The 23,594-nt window shown below is 49.2% G+C and overlaps 1 protein-coding gene across 7 annotated transcripts in view; it reads right to left on the bottom strand.

Annotated features, from left to right (window-relative positions):
• The window catches only part of DUSP9 (dual specificity phosphatase 9), a 36,661-nt gene extending 13,326 nt beyond the window's left edge, over positions 1-23,335 (bottom strand). For 4 of the 7 annotated variants that reach the window (XR_008317142.1, XR_008317145.1, XR_008317144.1 and 1 more), the window contains exons 1-3: positions 22,327-23,334; positions 16,875-18,297; positions 10,254-10,676 (exon numbers count right to left, since the gene is read on the bottom strand). Coding sequence is in view for 3 of the 7 variants with exons in the window: in XM_053300281.1 (XP_053156256.1) it covers positions 10,254-10,676; positions 16,875-17,232 (781 nt within the window). In the remaining 4 variants the exon portion in view is untranslated. Of the gene's footprint in view, positions 1-1,177; positions 5,311-10,253; positions 10,677-16,874; positions 18,298-22,326 lie in introns of those variants that run through there. The other 3 variants (XR_008317143.1, XM_053300283.1, XM_053300280.1) reach the window with 3 other exon arrangements.
• Positions 23,336-23,594: the final 259 nt, after the last annotated feature.

Raw genomic sequence — 23,594 nt, 5'->3', positions numbered from 1 at the left:
AACATCCTTCAAGTGTCTGTTGCTGGGTGTCTGCCTTAGATTTTCTTTTAATCTTTTTGGACAGGGAACCATCATATATTCATTATTCATTTTTCTATGTAAACTGTTTGGTGCACTTTTGTTAAATAGTGGCATATAAATATTGGTTGTATTAGTAGATTTTCCTCTTCATGTCAGCTTTTTTTTTTTTTTTTAAATAACTAACTAGACATTTATAGCCCATTGTTTCTCCAAGGGGTTCAGGGTTCTTCCCCCTGCATACATGTATGCTTCTTCCTCAAGGATTCAGTGCATTAGTAAAGCTGAGGCAGAGAAAGCATCATTATCGGAGACTACCTCCAATTAGATTCTTGGAACTTTATGTGTTCATTCTCCGGAGCCCTCTTTGGGCACAGAAGGGGAGAAATATATGTTACCCCTGCTAACTGGGCAAAGAGGCACCTTTTACCGTGGTGATTCTCTTTATTTAGCAGGGGGAGAGTAACTGGCCCAATCCACCCCCAGCACAGTACTTCCAGTGAGTGTTGCTGGTGTGTGTCTTATGTTTCTTTTTAGAATGTGAGCCCTTTGGGGACAGGGAGCCATCTTATTTGTTTGTTATCTCTCTTTGTAAACCACCCTGAGCCATTTTTGGAAGGGCGGTATAGAAATCGAATGATGATGATGATGATGATGATGATGATGATGATGTGCAACATTAGGCAATGTGTCTGAAAACAGTGTGAACTTCTCTGGATTGGCCTGGTATAAACTTGGCCTTCTGCCTTTGCCTTTTCAACAGACTGCTGCACCTTCACCCCCAGTCACAGCCATGGACCTTAGCCTGGGCTGGAAAACACAATCTAAAGATTCATGTATAGTAGTCCATAACTTCCTATCCAGGTCACAACCCAAGTTATACCAAAGCTCAGGAAGCCTAAGGGAGTTCTGTGGAACCCGCATTCCTTCCATTTCATGTTGGTTCTCCTGGAAAAGTGGTAACGACTGACAGTTCTCAGTCTTTCTGCTCTGTCCATTGACAGTGTAGTACACATAAGAATCACAATAATATGTTTCACCTACACACAACCAACTGCACCTGTGGTGGCTATTTTGGGTATTATGTATGTGGCAGGAGGCTGACCATTTAGGCATTGGTTCTCACAGGACCCCCTTTTCTCCAACAAAGACGCACCTCTTTGCATCATTTAAAGTCCTGCTTTATTGAAGTGACTGTTTCCCGTGGCAATGGCAGCATTTGACCACCTCATCATCATCTCCAGAGCACTGACGACATTCACTTGAAAACCAAATCCTTACAAAGAGACCTGGGTGCCCAAATGTCTCGAAAAGGACTACGCCCCCTCAGACAGCTGCCATTAAAAAGCAGCACACAAACCGGCACTTGTACATATTAGGGATGTGTACGGAACCGGTTCCGTGCACTCCCAGGAGGGTGGGAGGGGGTTGCTTTAAGGTGCAGGGAGGGTCTCCTTACCCTCCCCTCCCCTCCCCTTCCCCCTTCCGGTGCTGCTGTCACAATCGCTGTCGCAGGGCAGATGTATACCCTCTTGCTGCCCTGGTCAGCATAATAGCAGAAGTGGCTGAAACGCATGTGCCTGTGCACCGGCCACTTCCGTTATTATACTGACTGGGGCGGCAAGAAGATATACAGCCGCCCTGCACCAGCGATCTTGACAGCAGCGCCGGGGGGGGGGGGATACAGTGGGGGAAACGTGGCGAGGGAGATAAGGACACCCACCATGCCTTTCAAACTGGTTCGGCGGTCTGGGAATAGACTCCTGAACGGGTTCGTGCACACCCCTAGTACATATAGGTATGCAGGGCTGTGTTTACTCCATGCCAGAAAAATTAAAATTCAGAGCCCAGGCAATCCAGATTCTGCACCAAGAAAAGCGGATTCTATGTCCTGCATACATTATGCTAACTGAGCAAGTTTGCATAATTGTTCATGGTTTGCATAACTTGTTCTCCAATTTTTACTGTTTTGCATAATTCATTCTGGTTTTGCTATTGCAGGAAGGGGCAAGGAGATAAGCAGGACCCTAACCCACTGCACTGGGCATCTTATTCAGTCAACCCTCTGGCTTCTTGTCCACATAGCATTGTCATCTACATAGCCAAGAGAGCTAGAAACCAACTTTTTTTTTTTTTTTAAAGGAAAGCAGAATTTTTCAGAAGGCTAATTCTGCATTCCTATGGAATCACAGCAAAGACACAGCCCAGCAGAGACAAAATGAACAGACTGATGGTAATAGGCTTAAATGGAAAGCATCAGAACTCCCCGGACATATTTTAACACATAGACACAATCTGTTGTTTGACCATACTCAACATACAGGCAGCATTTAAGTATAAAAAGGGGGGGGGGAGAAGTAGTGCTGAGGCTTAATTTCCTTTACAAGTCACATCCTTTGACCTAGGAACATTGTCTCTTCAGCCCAGTCTTGTGGGGGCAGACCATGGAGAAGGAAACACACTCTGCACATGCTTGTATTCATTATTTCATTCTTTGATATTTTTAATGTGTATGCTCAGAAGCACTCTGAGATGAGAAAAATCAAATGAACAAGGATAGGATGGAAGAGACCTGGCTTGACAGATGCACATGTGAGAAGAATGCTCTGGGGAAAGCATCTGAGGTCTCAAGCCCCCTCCCTGGCGGCATCTCCAAGATAGGGCTGAGAGAGACTCCAGCCGCAACCTTGGAGAAGCCGCTGCCAGTCTGTGTAGACAAGACTGAGCAGGATGGACCAAGGGTCTGACTCAGTATATGGCAGCTTCCCATGTTCCTATGTAAGGATCTCATTGTTTTAATGGACCACAAGCTGAACATGAGCCAGCAGTATGAGGCAGGCCCATTCTATTCTGTGCTGGTCAGCCCTCATTTGGAATATTGTGTCCAGTACTGGGCACTACATTTTGAGGAGGATGTCAGCAAACTGGAGTCTAGAGGAAGGCAACCAAGCTGGTGAGGGATCTGGAAACCAAGATCCGCCCCTGCTGGATCAGGCCCAAGGCCCATCTAGTCCAGCATCCTGTTTCACACAATGGCCTACCAGATGCCTCTGGGGAGACCACAGGCAGGAGTTGAGGACATGTCCTTTCTCCTGCTGTTGCTCCCCTGCAACTGGTCTTCAGAGGCATCATGCCTCTGTGGCTGGAGGTGGCTGATAGCCACCAGACTCACAGCTTATGAGGAATGGTTGAAAGAGCTGGGTATGTTTAGCCTGGAGAAAAGAAAGACTAAGGGGAGATATGACAGCCATCTTCAAATATCAGAATGGCTAGCATACAAAAGCAGAGGATTGGTTTTCTGTTGCTCCGGAGGACTAGAACCATTGGGATGAAATCACAAGGAAGCAGATTCAGGATCAGGCTAGACATTAGGAGGAATTTCTTAACTGTAAGAGCGGTTCAACAGTGGAACAGTTTGCCTTGTGCAGTGGTCGGCTCTTCTTCTCTAGAGGTTGTCAAACAGAGGCCAGATGGCCCTCTTTTCAGGGATGCTCTAGCAGATTCCGGGGGTTGGACTGGAAGACCTGCAAGGTTCCTTCCAACTAACATTCTGTATGAGTCGCTCTCTCCTCTGTTATTGCTTCATGCACTCCATGAAGTAATAAGGCTTTTCCAGCACTGAAAAGCCTAAAGGTCTAGGGCCAAATCTAAGCCCTGCTTGCAGCTATGCAGACACAGACACACAGACACAGACACAGACACAGATGTCTGCTGGCATTAAGACACACACATACACCCTGATCCAAACATGTACAGACGCACATTTGCAGGAAGCGGCTCCCACTTCTCCACAGCTGTGCAGGAACCAATCACTTTGCCCCTCCATGATAGGTGTCTTCCAGCGGGCTCCCTGATGTGAATCTTTTCTGAAATCTCCCACCCCACCCAAGTTACTTCTGCTGTCCCTTAAAATCTGGATGAGCAGCAGAGTGTTTAGATGGGCTGTTTCTGAGATCAGGGCGGCCTCCAGAACTGTGGGATGAGGTATGGTTAGGCAGGCTTCTGAACCTGCATCCAGAGCTGTAGGTTCCTGACCTGCTGCAGCACTGGAGGTTCTTCAGGTGCTCACTTCAAGAGCTGAAGGTTCTAGGCTCTGGCATGGTGGGATTCATTCACGTTGTCATTCTGGAACCGGAGGCCCAAGGCTTAAGATAAGGGGACAGAGAGTTTCTATCCTTGTTCTAGTTTCAGGTACCAGACCTGGCATGACATTAGAGGCTCCTTAAGGCAATGCTATACTCTCAGACAATACATGCTCTGACATTGTTCTTGGATTCTGTGATTCAACCTGGACTCTAGAACCATCAAACAGACAGACAGCTGGGGAACCTTGATTCTTGCCACTGAGATACAGGTTTCTGAACTAGCATTACTGTCAAAGATTTATTTCAGGTTTGCCATGGTAGACTTGGGGTTTCCCCTCTCCCTGGCAATCTTGCTGAGCTGAAGGATATAAATCTAAAACAAAAAGTCCTGTGTAGGGAGGATTCTCCTGTGAGAACTGTAGGTCTTCAAGCTCATTTCCAAATGATGGCTGTCAAGTGGAAAACATTCTGTACAAGATGGGCACCATTAGCAGCTGACAGGTTCCAGACCTGACATGTCCCACTCCAAAGATTTAATTTAACAAGGTGATCTGGATAGTTCAACACACTGTGTCCAAAGCAAACATTCCAGAAACAGCAGGCTCCAGAAAGTGGTGGGCTCTCAGTCTGTATAGGCCTTTTGGGAACTAGGGATAGGGGAGAGATGAGTCTTTGGTTATTCGTATGGCCCTGTCAGCTTAGCTGCAAGATCGGTAGGTACACAGCATCACTGTGGATGCATCAGCGAAGAAAGGCAGCGGGCACCTTCTCCGGAAGTGGCAGTTGGTTCTGAAGAGGCACCTCCCTCTCTGGCATGAGGTATTCACTTGGTCCCAAAGGGCTGTGCCACCAGGGCAGCAGACAGAGCTGGAGAGTAACAGAGGACAAGACACCAGCACTCTTGGTCCCTACGTGGGATCCAACTCGAAGACGCTGTCGTCAGTTGGCGAGGTGAAGAAGCAGGTCTGGCCAGAGGCGGGGCGCCGGTTGCCTTGGCCCAGCCCCAGGGACTTCTCGAAGTCCAGCAGCTGCCCCATGAAATTGAAGTTAGGTGAGATGTTGGACTTCTTCCGCTTCACCAGGTCGTAGGCATCATTGAGGGACAGGTTGAGCTTCTGCATGAGGTAGGCTACGGTGACAGTAACCGAGCGGCTTATCCCTGCCAGGCAATGCACCAGGACTCCGCAGTTCCGAGACAGGGCCTCATCTAGGGGCAGAGGTCAAAAGGGGGAGACACAAGGAAGAGTGAATTATAATTGCTATCCTAGGAACCGGACTTTGAACAGGGGTGCAGGAGAGGCAAGCAAAACAGGAATGGGAAAGGAGGACAGGAAACCAAGAAAGAAAATGGAGGCTGATGGGAAAGAAGGCATGGCTGGAAAGATTGGATGGAGGGTGGGGCTCAGCACCACCTGCAATTTCACCTGTGAAGAATATGGCAGAGGCACAGAATTCACCTTCCTGAAAATGTCAGGTCATCTTTCTTAATTTTTTTAAAAGCACATTTCTACTCCTTACAGCTTGGAAGCGAATGGACAGTATGCCAGATGGAATCTGGGTAGCCAGAAATGGAGCTGAATTCAGTTTTCACTGTTAAGGGAAGTTCTTCCATCTATGCAATATAAGCTAAAACAAAATGCAAGTGTGCTTGATTCACAGAATTTATAACTGCAAATAATTTGGAAGTTTGGTGATAGTAAAACACAGAACAAGACAAACAACACAAGCAAGAACGAAAAGGGGAAGAAGAAGAGGAAAGGGATTACAAATGGATGTTCAATGACCCAAAGAGCACAGAGTAGTTGTAGCCATGGGACAAGGGCAGGGAGTTGTATGGAGGACACTCCCTGACCACCAGGGCATTTTTCACACAGGGCTTTTAGCTTGTATCTCCTTGGGAATGGAGGGTGTGCGTTCACATATTGGCCAGATTTACCCTGAAGTCCTTGTGAGCTATTGGGGAGCACTTCACACACAACTTGGGTCTTTCATTGCACATTAGAATGTAGCCCAATTTATATCCAGGGTTAAAAAAATCCACTTTTTGTGTTGGTTTCTTTGGGCAACTTTGAACTCACAGTAAAGCCTCATAGGAAACCTGTGGTAAAGCCTTGCAGTGTGAAAAATACCCGGGAGCCCTGTTAGCCACTTTTGGGCTGCTGAATCTCTTCAGGGTGCAGCTGCTGCTATGCTCTTCCCTGGCTCCAAATCTTGTTCTGAACCAGGAAAGTGGTTTCTCTGGACAGCTGACCAACAGGAACATCAGGTGACTCAGCTGGGTAATCAGCTGACCTACAGGAGCCTCATATCATAGAAATAATAAAAACCTAGAATCCTGCATCAATTGAATTCTGTTCAGCCTTGAGCTTTGGTATGCTCCCTATTTCAATTTACTTTCAAGCTAAATACTTGCAGAATCTAAGTATCTCTAAGTAAAGGAGGGCATTTACCTCTGCTCATTTTAAAATGCTACCTTCAGCCTTGCTAGATGAGAGATTTAGAGAGATTTATTATTCTAACAGATGAACCTTGTGGTTCAGACCAAGTTGAAACACTGTAATTGTTGCTCATTTGTGACTTCTATTTAGATCTAAGGCAAAGACGAATTGACTCATTGATTGCTATGCATACTGGGAGAGCACCTGACTATTATGCTTTTTATCTCGTTTCAGATAATGGCAAGAAATCATGGCAGATTTTTTGCTGAGTTATGAAGACACAAGCCAAAAATATCAATGATCAAAAACTGAAACATCCTGGGTCTCTTGGTGTATATCTAGTTCTTCTGCATTTTGTATACTTAGTTGTACATAATCTTTTTATATGAGTGCTTTTATTTGCAGTACTACATAGCATTGTTCTGTTCTGTTGTTGAGGACTGGTTTAATAAACTTGACATTGAGACTGAGACTAAGACATAAATCAGCTTCCAGTGTTGTAGGCTGGTCACCAACTGGACACAGCCATGCGCAGAGGGCACTTTTGCCAGACAAGTGGAACAGGGCACCATAGAGATGGGGAGGGGTAGACATATATATCAGCAACTCCTGTCTTCACTGTGCTCCTCCATACACAGGACAGCTGTCAGCCAGGAGACAGAGGTGAAGAACTATGTGTGACTCCAGATGTTTCTTGCCTCTTTGCCTCATGTGACCCAATGAAATGGTCAGCTACCCAGGCCTACCTGCAGAAGCTTAAAAAGGAAGGACTTCCTTTTTGCAGAATTGGCCAACAGCAAAGAGGCCATTGGTTTAATTACTGGCCCTTTAGACATTCTGTGTGGTAAGTTTATTTTTAATGCAAAAACTCTACTGAACATTCAAGATATTCGAATGATACATACTTTCAGGGCACAAGGCTACATTTCAAGTTCAAAGGTGAGCTCAATCCCCATACCCATTTTCAAAGGTGAAAGAGAAATACAGTGCAATGCCGTATCTCCCAAGAAGACTGAGAGATCAGAATGAAAATGAATGGGCACACCAATTATGGGTGTACCCATTCAGAACAACATTCAAAAGCAAACCCCACGTCAGCCCTCATCACCATTTTGAAGGGGGAACAGAAAAGATGTAAAAGACAATGCAGTGCCATCTACCTTGAAGAATGAGACATGGGAATTAAATTGGTGTGTACGTTCAGGACCTCACACACTGCATTTCAATTACATCTCTCAGCACTCACTTTAAAGAAAGCTATACCCAAGCAAGGTCTCTCAAACGCTGCGTTGTTTTGTTACTTTCATATCCTATTTTTCTTCCATGGAGCTTGAGGGTGTGTATATGGTGCTCTCAAGTAGACTTCTGAGGCACAGCATAGGTCCTTATCGTTAGCAAGCAATATGAGGCCTTTAGACTGGCCAAGCCAGGTATGAAGACTAGAAGCCAGGTCTTCAGTTTTGCTTGGTCCATACGGAAGTACTACCTACCTGCCTTGTTTTGCTTGTCTCGAGCGCTAAGCTTAAGCAACTTACTGCAGAGAGCATCTTCTACAGGTACAGCTACCCATTGCTTTGGCTTGACCCCCCCACAACAACTAGATTGGTTGGTGGGCCAATTTAGGAGCCAAGAACAGTAGCAAGGAGCTTGTTCACCCTTCTCCTTACTTACAAACCTCAGCATAGTGAGCAGTGAACATCTCAGACTGATATGTTGCCTGTCTTGAGAGTGCCAGAAATGGCCCAATGTTATGGGTTCTTGATGTTTTCACTCCCTAATGAATTGCTTGTGAGGAGACCAACTACTGCGAAAAGGGAGGTTGGACTGGGTCTCACGATTCGTGAGACCTGGTTTCTTGCAGTGAGCGGGAAGAGCGGGCTAAGCCCGCTCTCCTTGCTCACGAGCGGAGAGGGAGCCCTGGGTGGCCAGATCAGCTGCCCACACGATTGCCGGTTCCAAGACGGAGTCGGTGGGGGCTGGGGGGAGCGGGGGTCACGTGGCCCCCCAAAGCCCCAGTATGCCCTGCACAAGCACGCAGGGCATACTGGGGAGACCCCTGGAGCCGGGAGGCGGCTTTTTGCCTCCTGCTCGGGGGTCTACTCGCGAGGAGCCATGCCACGGAGCCGTGCCGCGGCTACTTACGAGCAGATAGCCCGGGTTTGTGGAGCGCTCGCTCCGCAAACCCAGGCTAAGGGGCTGACTACTTGAGCAGGTTAGCCTCTCAAGAACCACCGGGCTCGTGGTTCTTACGATTAACAAAAATCGGGCTAGGCTCTCCTAGCCCGATTTTTGTTAATCGTGAGAATAGCCCCATTGTCTTGTGGAAGTCCTGTGGGTAAATGGTGGGGCAATCTGTGAGCTGTATTAAGCTTAAGCATTGCTGGTTGCCTATCAGTGGCCTAAGGCAATCACACAATCACATCAAAGTGGTTGAAGAGGGTAAAAAAGTACCAAAAGAAAGTACAGAAGGCAAAACACAAAGGGTGGATTCAGAAGCAGCATGGAGCCTACTTGCAGTCTTGGTTATCCAATTGTCTAAGATTGTGTGAGCCCACCCTATAGGGCAATAACTGCATGTTCCCTTGGGGTGGGAAACCTAAATGTGTAACCAAGAATTGAAGCTGGCTTGTCAACCCTAAGTTCCACCTTAGATTCACACTACATCTGAACCCATGTTCTTCATATACCCCTAGTTCGTTCCAGGTGAGCCAGCCCTCTTTGTAATTGGGACCAATGGCTACAAAGTGGATGACACAGAGAAGGCTTGCCAGGTCAAGGGCAGGCTGGGATAGCATCTGGGTCCTCGCTAGGAGACACTGACAGGAGGTGTACTGTTGGCTCAACAAACCAAGATATGTAACCAACTTGTGGAATTCTCTGCCACAAGATGTGCGGACAGCCAACAACCTGGCTGGCTTTAAGAGGGGCTTGGATAACTTCATGGAGGAGAGGTCTATCAATGGCTACTAGGCGGAGGGCTGTAGGCCACCTCCAGACTCAAAGGCAGGATGCCTCTGAGTACCAGTTGCAGGGAAGTAACAGCAGGAGGGAGGGCATGCCCTCAACTCCTGCCTGTAGGCTTCCAGCAGCATCTGGTGGGCCACTGTGTGAAAGAGGATGCTGCACTAGATGGGCCTTGGGCCTGATCCAGCAGGGCTGTTCTTATGTTATGTTCTAAATGTGAAGCCAATTTTAGGTGCCAGCTACAACCTGGGCTGCCTGAACCGAAGGTTCCCTGCAGTGTGTGAACCTGCCCAAAGCCACATCCACTTAACTGCTTCATATCTCATTGCTTAACCATGAACACCCTGCACAGCCTGGCTCCCAGCCAATTGCATGCACCCACTTCCACATTAGGCTTTCCAAGTGTTGGGCAGTGGCATGCCAACAGCTGACCCCCTGAGGCATGGTGATGGATGCACACAACCGCCAGGAACACAGGGGAGGAGGCAGAAGGCCCAGGAGTTCCTTTCAAGCCCTCTTCCTCTAGCCATCCTGCACCAAGCAGAAGTGACTTGAGAGTGTTCAAAAAGCAGAAGCAGATCCTATCTCACCAGGAAACTGAGGTTCACCCAGGACGCAGTAGTCAAGGGAGATACCAGGACTTCAGGAAGGCACAAGACAGGAGCATCTGCTCAGCAAGCAAACAGCTCTCATGAAGGCCTAGCACAGAGCAGTAGCCCAGGATGGGCTGTGCTTTGCCATCACTCACCAATGAAGTCAATGGCCTCTGGGAAGAACTGAGAGAGGTTCTGACTCCAGTGGTCCGAGATGGGGATCTGCTTGTAATGGAAGTCGCCGTTCTTCTCAAAGAGGTTGGGCAGGTTGGGTGTGACGTTGAGGATGTAGTGGATTCCCAGCTTAGCCAGAGTGTCCATATTGGCTGAATCTCGGGCACTGCCCAGGTAGAGGTTGGGTAAAATCTGCACAGGGAAGGATGGGGGGCTGGCCCCCTCGGACTCCATGCCACTGCTCAAGGGCTCCGATTCAGCGTCCGAGCAGTCCGAGCTTAGGCTTAGGCCGCCCAGACCCACCACAGGAGCTGCCGTGGGCACAGGGGAGCTGCTGGCACTGGCCACATCCAGGCTGGTCTCGCAGAGATGTGGGCACTCGGCTTGGAATTTATGGAAGCCTCCTGCAGGAAGGACAAAACAAAGAGAGAAGATCAGCGTTACATACAGGATGACAGCATGGTCACCAGGGGTTCCCAACCACATCAGAGTGAGAGGACCCTCAAGTCAAAATAAAATCTTGTTTTTTAAAAAATTGTCTACATCTAGGGCGGTACATATCTGGTATTACGAGAAAATTAAAATTCTGTACTGTGAAAAGCTGTATCCTGTGACCTGGATAAATAATTCAAATGAAGGAACTTCATATACTTTCTTGTATCTGGTGTACTTTATTCCAGTTTTGCTAACCACAGGGAGGAGGTTCCACCGCAAGGAGCTATGCAGGGCCCTGAAATCCTAAGCACTGGGAATCTTAGGCAGCAATTCTTCTGGCTTCTAAGATCTCAGCAGGTTTTACTCATAAACTGTCAGCCATATGTTCACAGCCATAAGGGCTAGGAACGTCTTTCCCCTCCCACCTCAATGACAGCATTCTGTTCTCGGAATGCGGAATTCTGTGCACCAGTCGTCCCCTGAATCTGTGACATCCTACATAGGTTCCAATTGCCCCCTATTTATCAAGGACAGGCCCTACTTTCTGGAATAGATCACTGTCCTTGTTTTTGTCTCCTGGAGATGCCTTGTTCAGTGTTTTTTTTTCATGTGAGTCGCTGGAGTTGTCATTCTTGAGGATTCAGCTCATGCCCGAGTCTCTAGAAATTACATCTGCAAGCAAAGTGGATGGATAGGTCATGTCTCCAGTGCACCTGCCTGTACATGGGGCCACAGCACTAAGGCCATATGCAGGGCACACAGCAGGTGGAATCCCACCTTCATCCATATCTAATAGTGGGCAGAGGGGGCCTGGGAAGTAAACCCTGGTCTGAGAATTGGTTGTTTCAAGTGTGTCTTGATGATCACCCGCAAAACATTGGCAGGTATGGGCTTGGCTCATCTGGAGTCAACGTTGGCATCTGGAATCATGGGCTCAGCGTGCACTTTATTACCTGTTTCCCATGGCAAACTGGTAGAACTGAATGTTGGGAGCAACTGACCTCCCAGGTTGCTTGGCTGTGACCCCTGCACATTCACAGGCATGTCCCTATTTTCACTCATGAAATACGAATACGACAAATATTTATATACCACTTTTCAACAGAAGTTTCCAAAGCAGTTTACATAGATAAAAATAAACATAATGGCTCCTGGTCCTCAAAGGGCTCACAATCTAAAAGAGAAACATAAGATAGACACCAGCAACGGCCACTGGAGGGATGCTGTGCTGAGGATGGATAGGACCAGTTGCTCTCCCCCTGTTAAATAAAGAGAATCACCACTTTTTAAAGGAGCCTCTTTTGTTCGATTAGCAGGGGTCAAAAATAAATGTTGGAGGGTATGATACTACTCTGCAATTACAATGCTCCACAGAACACAAACAATGCAGATGGTTGTTTTGTTTCATTAGGAATCGTTTATTTCAACCTATATTAGGCATATGAGTTTTCATCACTGCAGTTTGTACGAGGTTCTTGTGCCCCCATAGAAAAGCCTTTTCAAAACATGTTGGGCCTTTTCAGAAAGTTATATAATGTTAACACTCCTAGAAGTTATCTCTCTTATTGTTGCAGTTCTGAAACTTCTGTTCTTCCTTTTTTCAGTTCCTCTTCCCCTGACCCACAAGGATTCATCCTCTACACCCATTTCATCCTCACAACCTCCTTCTTGTTTGTGAATCACTAACTCTCCAATCTAGGGTTTGCGCCTCAGGGGACATGGGACCCCACTTCCACTTCCTGGTCTCAGCAACAGGAAGTGGGGGGGGGAGACACACCAGACAAGGAGGGAATTCCCTTCCAACAGACATGGAGGCTGTGATTGCCTCCTTTCCTTAGCAGCTGCCTGACAGGCAGAACATTACCAGATAAAGCTTTCTCCCCAATCCATGGCAAAAACAGTTCTCACTTGTGGAATTTCTGCCTATTAGAAGGCAGAAACACCCTGACAGCAATGCCCCATGAAGGGAAATACACATGGAAGACATTAAGACAGAATGAAAAGTTCACATGGGCTTTGCCACCTTGTGGGTGGAGAGGGCCTCTCCACAGTGAATCCTTTAATGTTGAGTGCCTGGGAAGGAGAGCTGAGCCAGTCTGACTCTTAAAACGTCCTCCAAGTTGTCTAGATACCCACACAGTGGTTTATCATGGCTTGGGTAGCTCCTGTTATTTTTGGTGAAGCTGCACTGGAAGCCTCTAGTGGAAAAGCAACCGCAAGAAATTCCTTCAATAATATAGGAACTAAAAGCCTCAGGTTTGTTTATTTTTTGCAGAACATGCAATTGCATGTAGTTTTGCCCCTGCATTTTAATATATCTGAAAGGCAGCTGTGGAATAAGGCACTTTTGAGTGGAAAGATCAGCAGGGAGGGAGGGAAGTCCTCAACGCTTTCCCCTCTAGTCAGATTTTTCTCCCCACAGGGGAAAAGATACAGGTCCAAGCATCTTTTCCCCCTGAGGAGAAAAGCAAAGGGTGTGTGCACGATTTTGAATGGGAAAATGGCACATAGGGAAATGTTAAGCAGCCCTTTTCTCTTACCAGTGCTCCACTCAAGATAGCAGCCCCCTCCTGTGGCTGTTCTTAGATTTAAAAGAAAAATCAGGGCAACAATACATACAGTTGTGTGCCTTATGTTGGTTTGGCCCTGAATGTCCGGGTTGCAGTTTGGCAACCCTGCAACCAGCCAATCAAGTAAAGCTACCGCATGCTTGCCACAAGTGAATGGAAGTTCTGGCTGTTCTGGACAGAAACATCGAATCAGGCCCATACATGCAAAATGAAGTGGGCTTTTTGTACGTGTGTGTGATATTTCTATTTTAATTTTTCTTTGCTGTACAACATCTTGGGTGCTTTATTGCCAAATGATGGTATGTATATTGTAAAATCCATGCATGCATACATAAATGCTCTCTGGCTTATAGGCTCAGAGGCTAAACATAGTAAAGCAATGGGAGATTGTGTGTAGCTCATATGTACTGGAATAAAGACCAGAGTGGCACCCAGCCTCTCACTATTCTGGACCTGATTTGTGGTACACTTGCCAAACATGATGCACACCATTAGAGCTGCCAACTGACCAGAACGTCCAGCTTGGCCCGCTCTTGCACCTTGGAACAGCAGCATGACCTGCAAAAATTGGCAAATGAAGCTGTTCACAGCACTGGAGATAAACACAATCACCTGCTAAACCTGCGGATCAAGCTGCAGTTAAAGGTACAGCTACGTCAGCCAGCTGAAAAACTGGCAACCCTACCCAAGTTGGCGACCCAACCAACTGCGATTCGATTTTGTTCTGGCTCTTGGCCCAGTCACTGGGATGATTAAGAGGTGGAGCTTGATATTATCCTTGACAGCTGTCCAGGACAGGCCTATGTCAGGTTGCCAGTGGTTCCTGGGAAGGCCCCCTCCTATATTTCAAAGAGTTAGGGTGACAAGGAATGGATGAAGGTTTTGCCACCATTCAGATGCAGTGAGACAGAAACCTTCTCCTGCTGATTTTCTGCATCTAGGCAGCTGTTAAAGAGACAGAAGTAGGGACAAGCGGGGGGGGGGAAGGGTAATCCTAGCCCATATTACACCTTGAGGACAACTGTTGCTGCCCTATGGTGCTGACTGGTCCACGTGTGCATCCTGCTCGTGTTTTCTTTCTCTCTGGCGGTTTCTTCTATCTTTAGGGAAGAGTGACAGCTCTGGGGTAGAGTGTATGCACGCAGCAAGTCACAGGTCCAACGTCCAATCCATGACAGCCCCAGTTAAAGGATCTCAAGTAGCAGAACTGGGAGAAGACATCTGCCCAAGAACTTTGAGAGTCATGGCCCATCCTTGGCTAGACAGACCTATGATTTGACTCCGCACATGTCTCCTTATATCCTTCCTTTCTCAAGGTTGCCAGCTTGCAACTCAGAGATTCGCCTTTGACATTTAAATCTGCGGCCAGAGTGGAAGCTGAACCAACCACGGCTTCTCCTGCCCATCTTTCCCCTTCCCAGACCGATCCTTTCATCTGCCTCCCCCTTTCTTGCCTGGTGAATGCCACACCTGGAGCCTTGCTCATTACAACAGGTGGAGAAAGAGCAGGTCACAGGACTGTGGGGGAGCAGGGAGGAAGAGGGCAGGGGCAGGGGCAGCTAAAGTTGCCTCATGTGATGCAGCAGCAGTTTGAAAGCTTCAGGGGGAGTCTCCAGGTTTTAACCAGGCAGCCAGATTCCTGGTTCCCCCTCTTTCCTGCCTCACTTGAGTTGTATGATTCATCTAGAAGGCTGCAGTAGGCATTGCAGACAGGGCGACCCTTCCATGAGGCAAGTTGAGCCAGTCACATCATGCAACATATAGGTGGGCCTATATACAGTGAGGGAAAGAAGTATTTGATCCCCTGCTGATTTTGTCCATTTGCCCTCTGACACAGAAATGACCAGGCTATAATTGGAATGGCAGGTTTATTGTAGCTGTGAGAGACAGAATAACAACAAACAAACCCTCAAAAGCCCAGTGCCCAAAAGTCAGCGATGGATTTGCATTGTAGTGAGGGAAATAAGTATTCGATCCCCTATCAACCAGCAAGATTTCAGGCTCCCAGGTGTCTTCTCACTATATGCAGGTAACGAGCTGAGATGAGGAACACCCTCTGTAAGGGAGTGCTCCTAATCCCAGCTTGTTACAGTACCTGTATAAAAGACACCTGTCCATAGAAACAAGCAATCACTCAGCTTCCAAACTCACCACCATGCCCAAGACCAAAGAGCTGTCGAAGGATGTCAGGGACAAGGTTGTAGACCTGCACAAGGCTGGACTGGGCTACAAGACTATCGCCAAGCAGCTTGGTGAGAAGGTGACTACAGTTGGCACGATAACTCGCAAATGGAAGAAACACAAAATAACTGTCAATCTCCCTCGGTCTGGGGCTCCATGCAAGATCTCACCTCATGGAGCTGCAATGATCATGAGAACGGTGACAAAGCAGCCCAGAACTACACAGGGGGAACTTGTCAATGATCTCAGGGCAGCTGGAACCATAGTCACCAAGAAAACAATTGGTAACACACTACGCCGTGAAGGACTGAAATCTTGCAGTGCCCGCAAGGTCCCCCTGCTCAAGGCAGCACATGTACAGGCCCGTCTGCAGTTTGCCAATGCACATCTGAATGATCCAGAGGAGAACTGGGTGAAAGTGTTGTGGTCAGATGAGACCAAAATCGAGCTCTTTGGCATCAACTCAACTCGCTGTGTGTGGAGGAGGAGGAATGCTGTCTATGAGCCCAAGAATACCATCCCCACCATCAAACATGGAGGTGGACACATTATGCTTTGGGGGTGTTTTTCTGCTAAGGGGACAGGACACCTTAACCGCATCGAAGGGACGATGGACGGGACCATGTTCCATCAGATCTTGGGTGAGCACCTCCTTCCCTCAGCCAGGGCATTGAGAATGGGTCGTGGATGGGTATTCCAGCATGACAATGACCCAAAACACACAGCCAAGGCAACAAAGGAGTGGCTCAAGAAGAAGCACATGAAGGTCCTGGAGTGGCCCAGCCAGTCTCCAGACCTTAATCCCATAGAAAATCTGTGGAGGGAGCTGAAGGTTCAGGTTGCCAAACATCAGCCTCAAAACCTTTCTGACTTGGAGAGGATCTGCAAAGAGGAGTGGGACAAGATCCCTCCTGGGTTGTGTGCAAACCTGGTGGCCAACTACAAGAAACGTCTGACCTCTGTGATTGCCAACAAGGGTTTTGCCACCAAGTACTAAGACATCTTTTGTGAAGGGATTGAATACTTATTTCCCTCACTACAATGCAAATCCATCATTGACTTTTGGGCACTGGGCTTTTGAGGGTTTGTTTGTTGTTGTTCTGTCTCTCATAGCTACAATAAACCTACCATTCCAATTATAGCCTGGTTATTTCTGTGTCAGAGGGCAAACAGACAAAATCAGCAGGGGATCAAATACTTATTTTCCTCACTGTAGATGGCCTCCTGCCCTTTGCATTGAAAAAAGGAAGAAGGGGAAGAGGGTGTATATGGAGGGGGCAGCATTTGGTGCCCTGCTTCAAGTGCACAGAGGCCTTGAGCCACCACTGAGCAGACCCCAGGTTTCTGCAGAAAGTAAAGAAGGAATCTTTCCTGCACACACACAAGTTCAAACACTGCTCTCCCCTGCACACCTACCCTGCAGGTAGTAAGCCGGGCAACCTTCCTCCCGTAGCTTCTGCAGCAGCATCACAAGGACTGACTCTTCATCTTCCTCCTGCTCCCCCGGTCGGGGTAGCTGCCTTGTCCCTTCATCGTACAGCAACACTGTGTTATCCCCTAGGCCCTGTGGGGGCCCAGGCAGCAAGGAATGAGCCGAAAGGTTCCCTTTGCGGAGACGCCGGAGCAGCAACCCAGGGAGGGCTACGCTCAGTGCCCGCTCCACGTGGGATGAATCATACAACTCCCGGCTGCGGCAGTCGAGGATATGCAGGCATGGGGAAGTGGAGGCCAGCTCGGCCTGTAGCCACAGTGTGGACTTGCCCAGGTCTTCCATGTGGCTCCAAGCCACAGGCCAGCTACTTAGAATCCTCGTCAGAAACCGCACGCTTATCCTGGGTCTTAGAGCACCATGTGAAATTTGCTAGTCGCAAGAATGCAATCGGCAGACACTAGGCTGCATCAAAAGCTAGGTCCGCCACCTTGCTAGTCTCTGTTCTTTCAGCGATTGCAAAGAGAATCCGCAGAGGAAGTTTAGCAAGGGTGGGGGGGATGAGACTGTCCCAGATTCAGAACCAAAAAGGCCCAGGTACTTTTGCCCCCGAGAAATCTCTACATCATGTTGCAATTGCAGCCGTTTTCATCTTCCCCATTGCCACGAAATGGCGTTTGCTAGAAAGGTGACAGAAGGGCACAGGGAGGCATTACTGCGTGGAAGGAAACCATCCTTCAGTCTTGTGTTGGGCGAAGAATGGTATGCAGCCTGTCAAAACCAAGAGGTGAAGGTATAAAATGAGAGCTGGACGCCAGGACTCTCTGACAAGGCAATGGTGAGGGTCTGGAGGAGAAGAGGCCCCAAGGAAAGCTTTCTCGAAGTGGTCTGCTCTTTGGAAAAAGCTGCTTCCCAGACACGCCGCCTGGGATTCTGGCCCACCTTGTCCTCAGTATCTCTTCCTGGTTCGGCTAGGCCGGGAATCCTTTGCCACTTCGGCGGTATCTGGAGCCAACCCAAATGAGGACCATTTGGTGTGTCGCTGGGTGAATCTGGCTGATTTGGGTTGCCTGGAAGAGCCAATACAAAACTTCCAAAGGTGCTGCCCTGAGGAATGTCGCTGGCAAAGCCCTGCAGGCTGAAGACAGCCACACGTTGCAGCCCAGACTGAAGAAACTCCTTTGGACAGTCTATCCAACACCGCTGGAGCAGATGTGCTGGAGCAGAGGCCGGCAGGGAGTGAGTCTGTAGGAAGCAGGCATCCAGATCAGCCTGGGAGAGGTGGGCAATGAAGACCGGGGCCAGGAGGAAGAGGAAGAGGCTTGCTCTGGGTACCAAGTGTGGGGTCTCTCAAGCTCCCAGAGGACAAGGAGCTGCTTGCATGGCTTTGGGATCCACCCCCAGACAAACCTGCAGTAGGAGGGAAGCAAAAGGGGAGAGTGAGGCGGGGGGGGGGGAGAGAGAGCAGGCACCAGAGTCAGGGAAACACAGGAAGTGCGTGTTCCCTTCCTGGCACCTTGCTGTCCCCCTCCATCCTGGCCAGATGCTGACGAGAGACTTCCTGGCAACCGGAGGGAAGACGGCAGCAACTGCCAAGAGCCGGATGACAACACAGCCTGTGTACATACTGCAGGCGCCCGGGGCTTTACTTTCCAAAGCAAGACGTGCCGGGGCTGAAGCCTGGCTGTCAAGAACATCGTCGGATTCGGAAGCCTCTTAACCCTAACCCCCAATCTATGTCGGCGGACAGCTGGAAGGGAAGGCACTCTGCACATGCTCAGTGACACCCTGGTTGTTTCCCCACACTGCAGGGTTGGCGTCTAGAACCAAATATCAAGTTCTGGGGTCCACTCTGGGCTTAAATCAAGTGCTGCCGCCACTGCTGCCATCACCAGCACTCTGTGCTCTGGATACCTGCAAGACTGGCTGGAGACAAGTGGGAAAATATCCCACCTCACCCCACCCCCATTAACATGGGGACACTCCAGCAGACAGATTTCGGCACAAGCCTCACTGAAACGGATGGGAGCTGTGCATGCAGGGCAAAGCCTCAGGCTCTCCCATCTGCCCCTACTGCACTTAGACCCTTGAATGCAAACTGTGTGCCCATGTAGGCCACCATCGCTATGTTTTCTAAAAAACAACGGACACATCTTTTTAGAGAGGCTTTTAAAATTGTTTTATCCGTTGCTTATATCTGGTAGGTTTCTTCGTTTTTAGCTTTTGGCTTCTAACTCTTAGTCTGAAACTTCTAAAATGCGTAACTCTAAAATGTGATTTTAGCTTGGCCTTTGAACTTGTATTCTTCTTCTTAAAATATTGTATGTGATTAATGTCGTGAGCCACCCCAAGCAGAAGTGTCCTGGAGGGGCGGGGTGTAGAGATCTTAAATCAGTATTGTGACCAGCTCCTTTTCATGGCAGGCGAGTAGGTCCTCCTCGGGAAGTCAGCCCTCTCCCCAGCTCCAAATTCACAATCAAGGCATTGCACATGGCAGGTCCTGCCGCCTGTACAACTTATATACTAGGGCCATGAACCATTCTTAAGGGCAACATCTTCTGCCATATTTTGTTCTTGGGTGCAGCTACCCAAGTACATCTTGCATGCACAGTGGGTCATGTTTGAAGGGCTTAAGCATGCACAGCAGACGCCTTCTTCTTTAAAGCTACTGTAGCGAATGCCTGGGAGACAATCAACATCTCCCATGCCCTGGCCTGCATGATAAAAGTAGTCATTCCTGACCTACACGCACCTTTCCAGACTATTGCACTATGCATGTCTTCTGTACTCTGTGTACAGAGTAATTGTGTCCAATTGCAAAATGTAAACCAGTTGCAGCCCATGCGATGAGCTGAATGTCATGGGTTCTTTTCCCAAGGGGAGGCAAATCCTATACCCACTTGTCTGAGAGTAAGCCCCATTGAATTCAGTGGGACTGGCTCAGTGCAGTTGCCCCCCCCCCCGTCCCCTCTCCAGACACCCATGAGTACTGTGGATTAATTAATCTGGAATAATTACCACACTCCGCTCTATAATTTCCTGTCTCTAATTTAGGGTTGCCAACAGTCAGACCAAACAAAAGCCTGGCCGGCTTTTATGCCTTTAACAGCAGATTGGTCTGCAGAACACAGAGATAAACTTGTGATCACTTGCTGCTAATTTCTGCCCCTCAAGCTTAGGGGGCTTAGACAAATTCACGGAGGACAGGTCTATCAATGGCTGCTAGTCTGGTGGCTCTCGGCCATCTCCAGCCTCAGAGGCAAGATGCCTCTCAATACCGGTTGCAGGGGAGCAACAGCAAGAGAGAGGGCATGCCCTCACCTCTTGCCTGTGGGCTTCTCAAAGGTATCTGGTGGGCCACTGTGGGAAACAGGATGCTGGACTAGATAGGCCTTGGGCCTGTACCAGCAAGGCTTCTCTTTATTTTCTTAAGCTTCCGATAAAGACACAGATGTAGGGACTAGCTGAAAAGTTGACCAACCCTTAACTGTCACTCCATTCCTCAACATGCATTGAAACAGTTAGAACACACACACACACCTATCACCTCTTGATATCATACATGCAGACTGAGGAATTAATCTGTGTGTGTTAACTGATCTTGAACAGGATTCCTAATGGAGGAAGGGGAGAGAGCCCAAGACTCAGGAAGGGAAGAGAGATGTGCTGCAGAAGGGATTCTTAACCTTGGGTCCCCTAATGTGGTTGGACTACAACTCCCATCACCCCCAGCTATTGTGGCTGGAGATCATGGGACTTGTAGTCCTACCACATCTGGGGACCCAAGGCTGAGAACCCTACTCCCGCAGCATGATCCTAAAGGTGTTTCCTCAGACGAACATCCCACTGAGTTCACTGGAACGGACTGCGAGTATAGATGCTTAGGTCAGCGGCTCTACAGAGGCAGTGTGATGAGCGTGAACTTGTTGTAGCCCAGTTGTCATTTATGCAACACCTTTAAACCACAACATACTTGATAGCCTTTGTCGACTCCTGGCGACCACAGAGCCCTTTGGTAGAATACAGGAGGGGTTTACCACTGCCTCCTCCCGTGCAGTATGAGATGATGCCTTTCAGCATCTTCCTATATCGCTGCTGCCCAATTTAGGTGCTTCCCATCGTCTGGGAAACATACCAGCGGGGATTTGAACCGGCAACCTCAGGCTTGCTAGTCAAGTCATTTTCCCGCTGCGCCATTAGGTGGCTAGCCTTTGAAGTAGGGCACTGTTACACAGTTGAAGTTCACCATACTAAACTGGAGGACAGGATTTCCCGGAGGCCGCGAAGTAAGTCCATGGCGGAGTGGGGACTCGGATTCCCAGGGCTGGCTGTACCACGAGGTATAGTTGCCTCAGGCAATGGATATAGGGTGCCATGAAGGGCGGGCATTGACCATTTCCCCAGGCAAGCCCTCCTGAACGTGTTTCATTCTCAACTAGGCTCCAGCTGTAGCAGAATTAGTGGGAGGTGTGGTGCCCTTTGGATGGTCTGCCTGAGGCAAAGCAATGCCTTGGGCCTACTGAGCCTGTCCTTCACAGGCTGTGCTCCCTTGCTAATGGGTCGGTGTCCCTTTCTCACTCCCAGGACTGATGAGAGAACCCAAGGGAGGGCCCCAGCCTCCAACCAGCAACCACGAAAACAAAACCCTTCCTTAGGCAGCCTTTCCACAGTAGTAAAAATGAGAGACCATAATGAATTCAAGGAGACTGTCACTGTGGGCTCAAAGCACATCCTAAACCCCCAGTGCCAACAACAAGGCCGTCCTCTCTCTCTCTCTCTCTCTCTCTCTCTCTCTCCCTTTCCCCCACTGCAGCTGAAGCAGCCAGCCCTGTACCTTGCCCTTCATAGTGGCTGAGCCACTGCAATCTCAGGCACACTTCCCTGCAAGGAAGCCCTACCAAAGAGTGGGATTTGCTTCTAAGTAAACGTGCACAGGATTACGCGGCCAGAGTTGGAATCTGAAGTCCCTGGTTTGAATCCTGCCTCTGCCATGAACCCACAAGTTGGCCTCACTCACTAGCCAGGTTCTCCCAGCCTCTCCCTCCAGTTACAATAAAGGGATAATACTGGTCTACCTTACAGGGTTGTTGGAAGGATTACAAGAGGTATGTGAAGTGCTCTGAACACTCTAAAAGCCATACAAATGCCAAGTATCAATATTCATTTCTAAAACGAGAGGTGTTAAGTGGCCTAGAATTATGCTCTTTGCCTTAGCAATCTCGCCCCCCCCCCGCCCCCATATGTGGGGAGGCAGATGCCGTTCCTCCCTGGGGGCACCCTGCACATGCTCAGAAGCTTTGCCACCGGATCCTTTGCAGATTTACTCAGTGGGGAAAGGCTCCCTGCCCTGATGTGCTTAGCTTTCCTTGCTGTGCCCCCATCATCCCATGCGTGGCTACCCAGAAGTGATGCCCACCCAACGGGTTCAAGGGGACCTACCTTTAAGTAAGTAGTAGACACACCAGACTGCAACTTGAGCGTTACTTCACACGTCCCTCGGCTGCAGCCCTGGCACTGAAAAGAGGTTCCAGAGCTAAGCCCTGCCCCTCCGCAGGGAAATCTGAACCGTGTCAAGGTGCCTCTCCTACTCTGCCATTTCTAGCCATATTTCGGAGATCCCTCGCAATGCGTTTCCATCAGGCTGGTGGTGGTGAGAGTGAAGACGGGCAGCTCAAAAGCACAACCCAAGACGAACACAAAGCACCATCCCACAGGCAGGGGGATCCTTTAACGTGGCTTCAGCCACTGCAGCAAGGGCTGGCTCTTCGGAGAGAGGCAGACGAAGAAGGCGATCCCTGCAGGACGATTCCGGGGCCAAAACAGTCGATCGCAGCAACCAAGCAAGCAGCTCGACGCCAACTTCTTTGCCCAAGCCAGCGGGTTTGCCGCCTCTCCCGTCTCCCGATCAATGGCCTGATTCTGTTCCTTTGCTTTCGTCGCCGGGAGGAAGAGCCGTGGCCGCCGCCGCCGCTGCAGCAGGAGTCGTGACAAAGTACTGGGTCGTCTCCATCTGCAGCGCGCGCCGGAGAGGATGGGGATCGCCGGCAGCCAGCCGGCAGCCTCGCTTGTTGTTTGTTAGGGGAAAGCCAACTTTCTGCCGAGAGAAGAAGCTTGGCGCGGTGATTCTTTATGCGAAGATCCCAGAAAGAGAAAGAGGGGAGGGGAGGGGTCCCACTCCGGATCTACGGTGTGCACACTCTGCCACCCAGAAGAAAACTCATGCCGCACAGAGGCGAAAAAAAACTAGAGAGGACACACCGGGTGGAGGGAGGCAGGGAAGGCCAACAGATGAAGGGGAGGTGATGCTGGTGGTAGGTGGGGGAGAGGGAGCCGCAGAGACTGCTCGGTTCCTCCCGTCCACCCACTCCTTGCCTCAAGAACATCCAGCTCGGTTTCCAACAGCACTGCTGACTCTGCCTTCTTGCCTGCCTGGCCCATGCCAGTCCCCACCCCGGCTCCACGTGGTGGCTGTGTACAGACCGCGAGCCCCGCCCCGCTGCGTTCTCATTGGCCAGAATGACCTGACCAGGAAGGCGGAATCTAGAGAGGAAGAGGAGGCGCGGGGCGCAGTTTTTGGTCCGTTTCTCCCCTCTTTTCCTTTGGCTCAGGTTGTTCCCCAAGGAAAGGAACTGAAGTGAGGACAGTCAGGATCTATCTATCTATCTATCTATCTATCTATCTATCTATCTTCAAATAGCACTCCTGGA

This window comes from Hemicordylus capensis, chromosome 2 (assembly GCF_027244095.1).
Source record: "Hemicordylus capensis ecotype Gifberg chromosome 2, rHemCap1.1.pri, whole genome shotgun sequence".
NCBI lineage: Eukaryota > Metazoa > Chordata > Lepidosauria > Squamata > Cordylidae > Hemicordylus > Hemicordylus capensis.
This window is presented reverse-complemented; position numbering and strand designations above follow the sequence as displayed.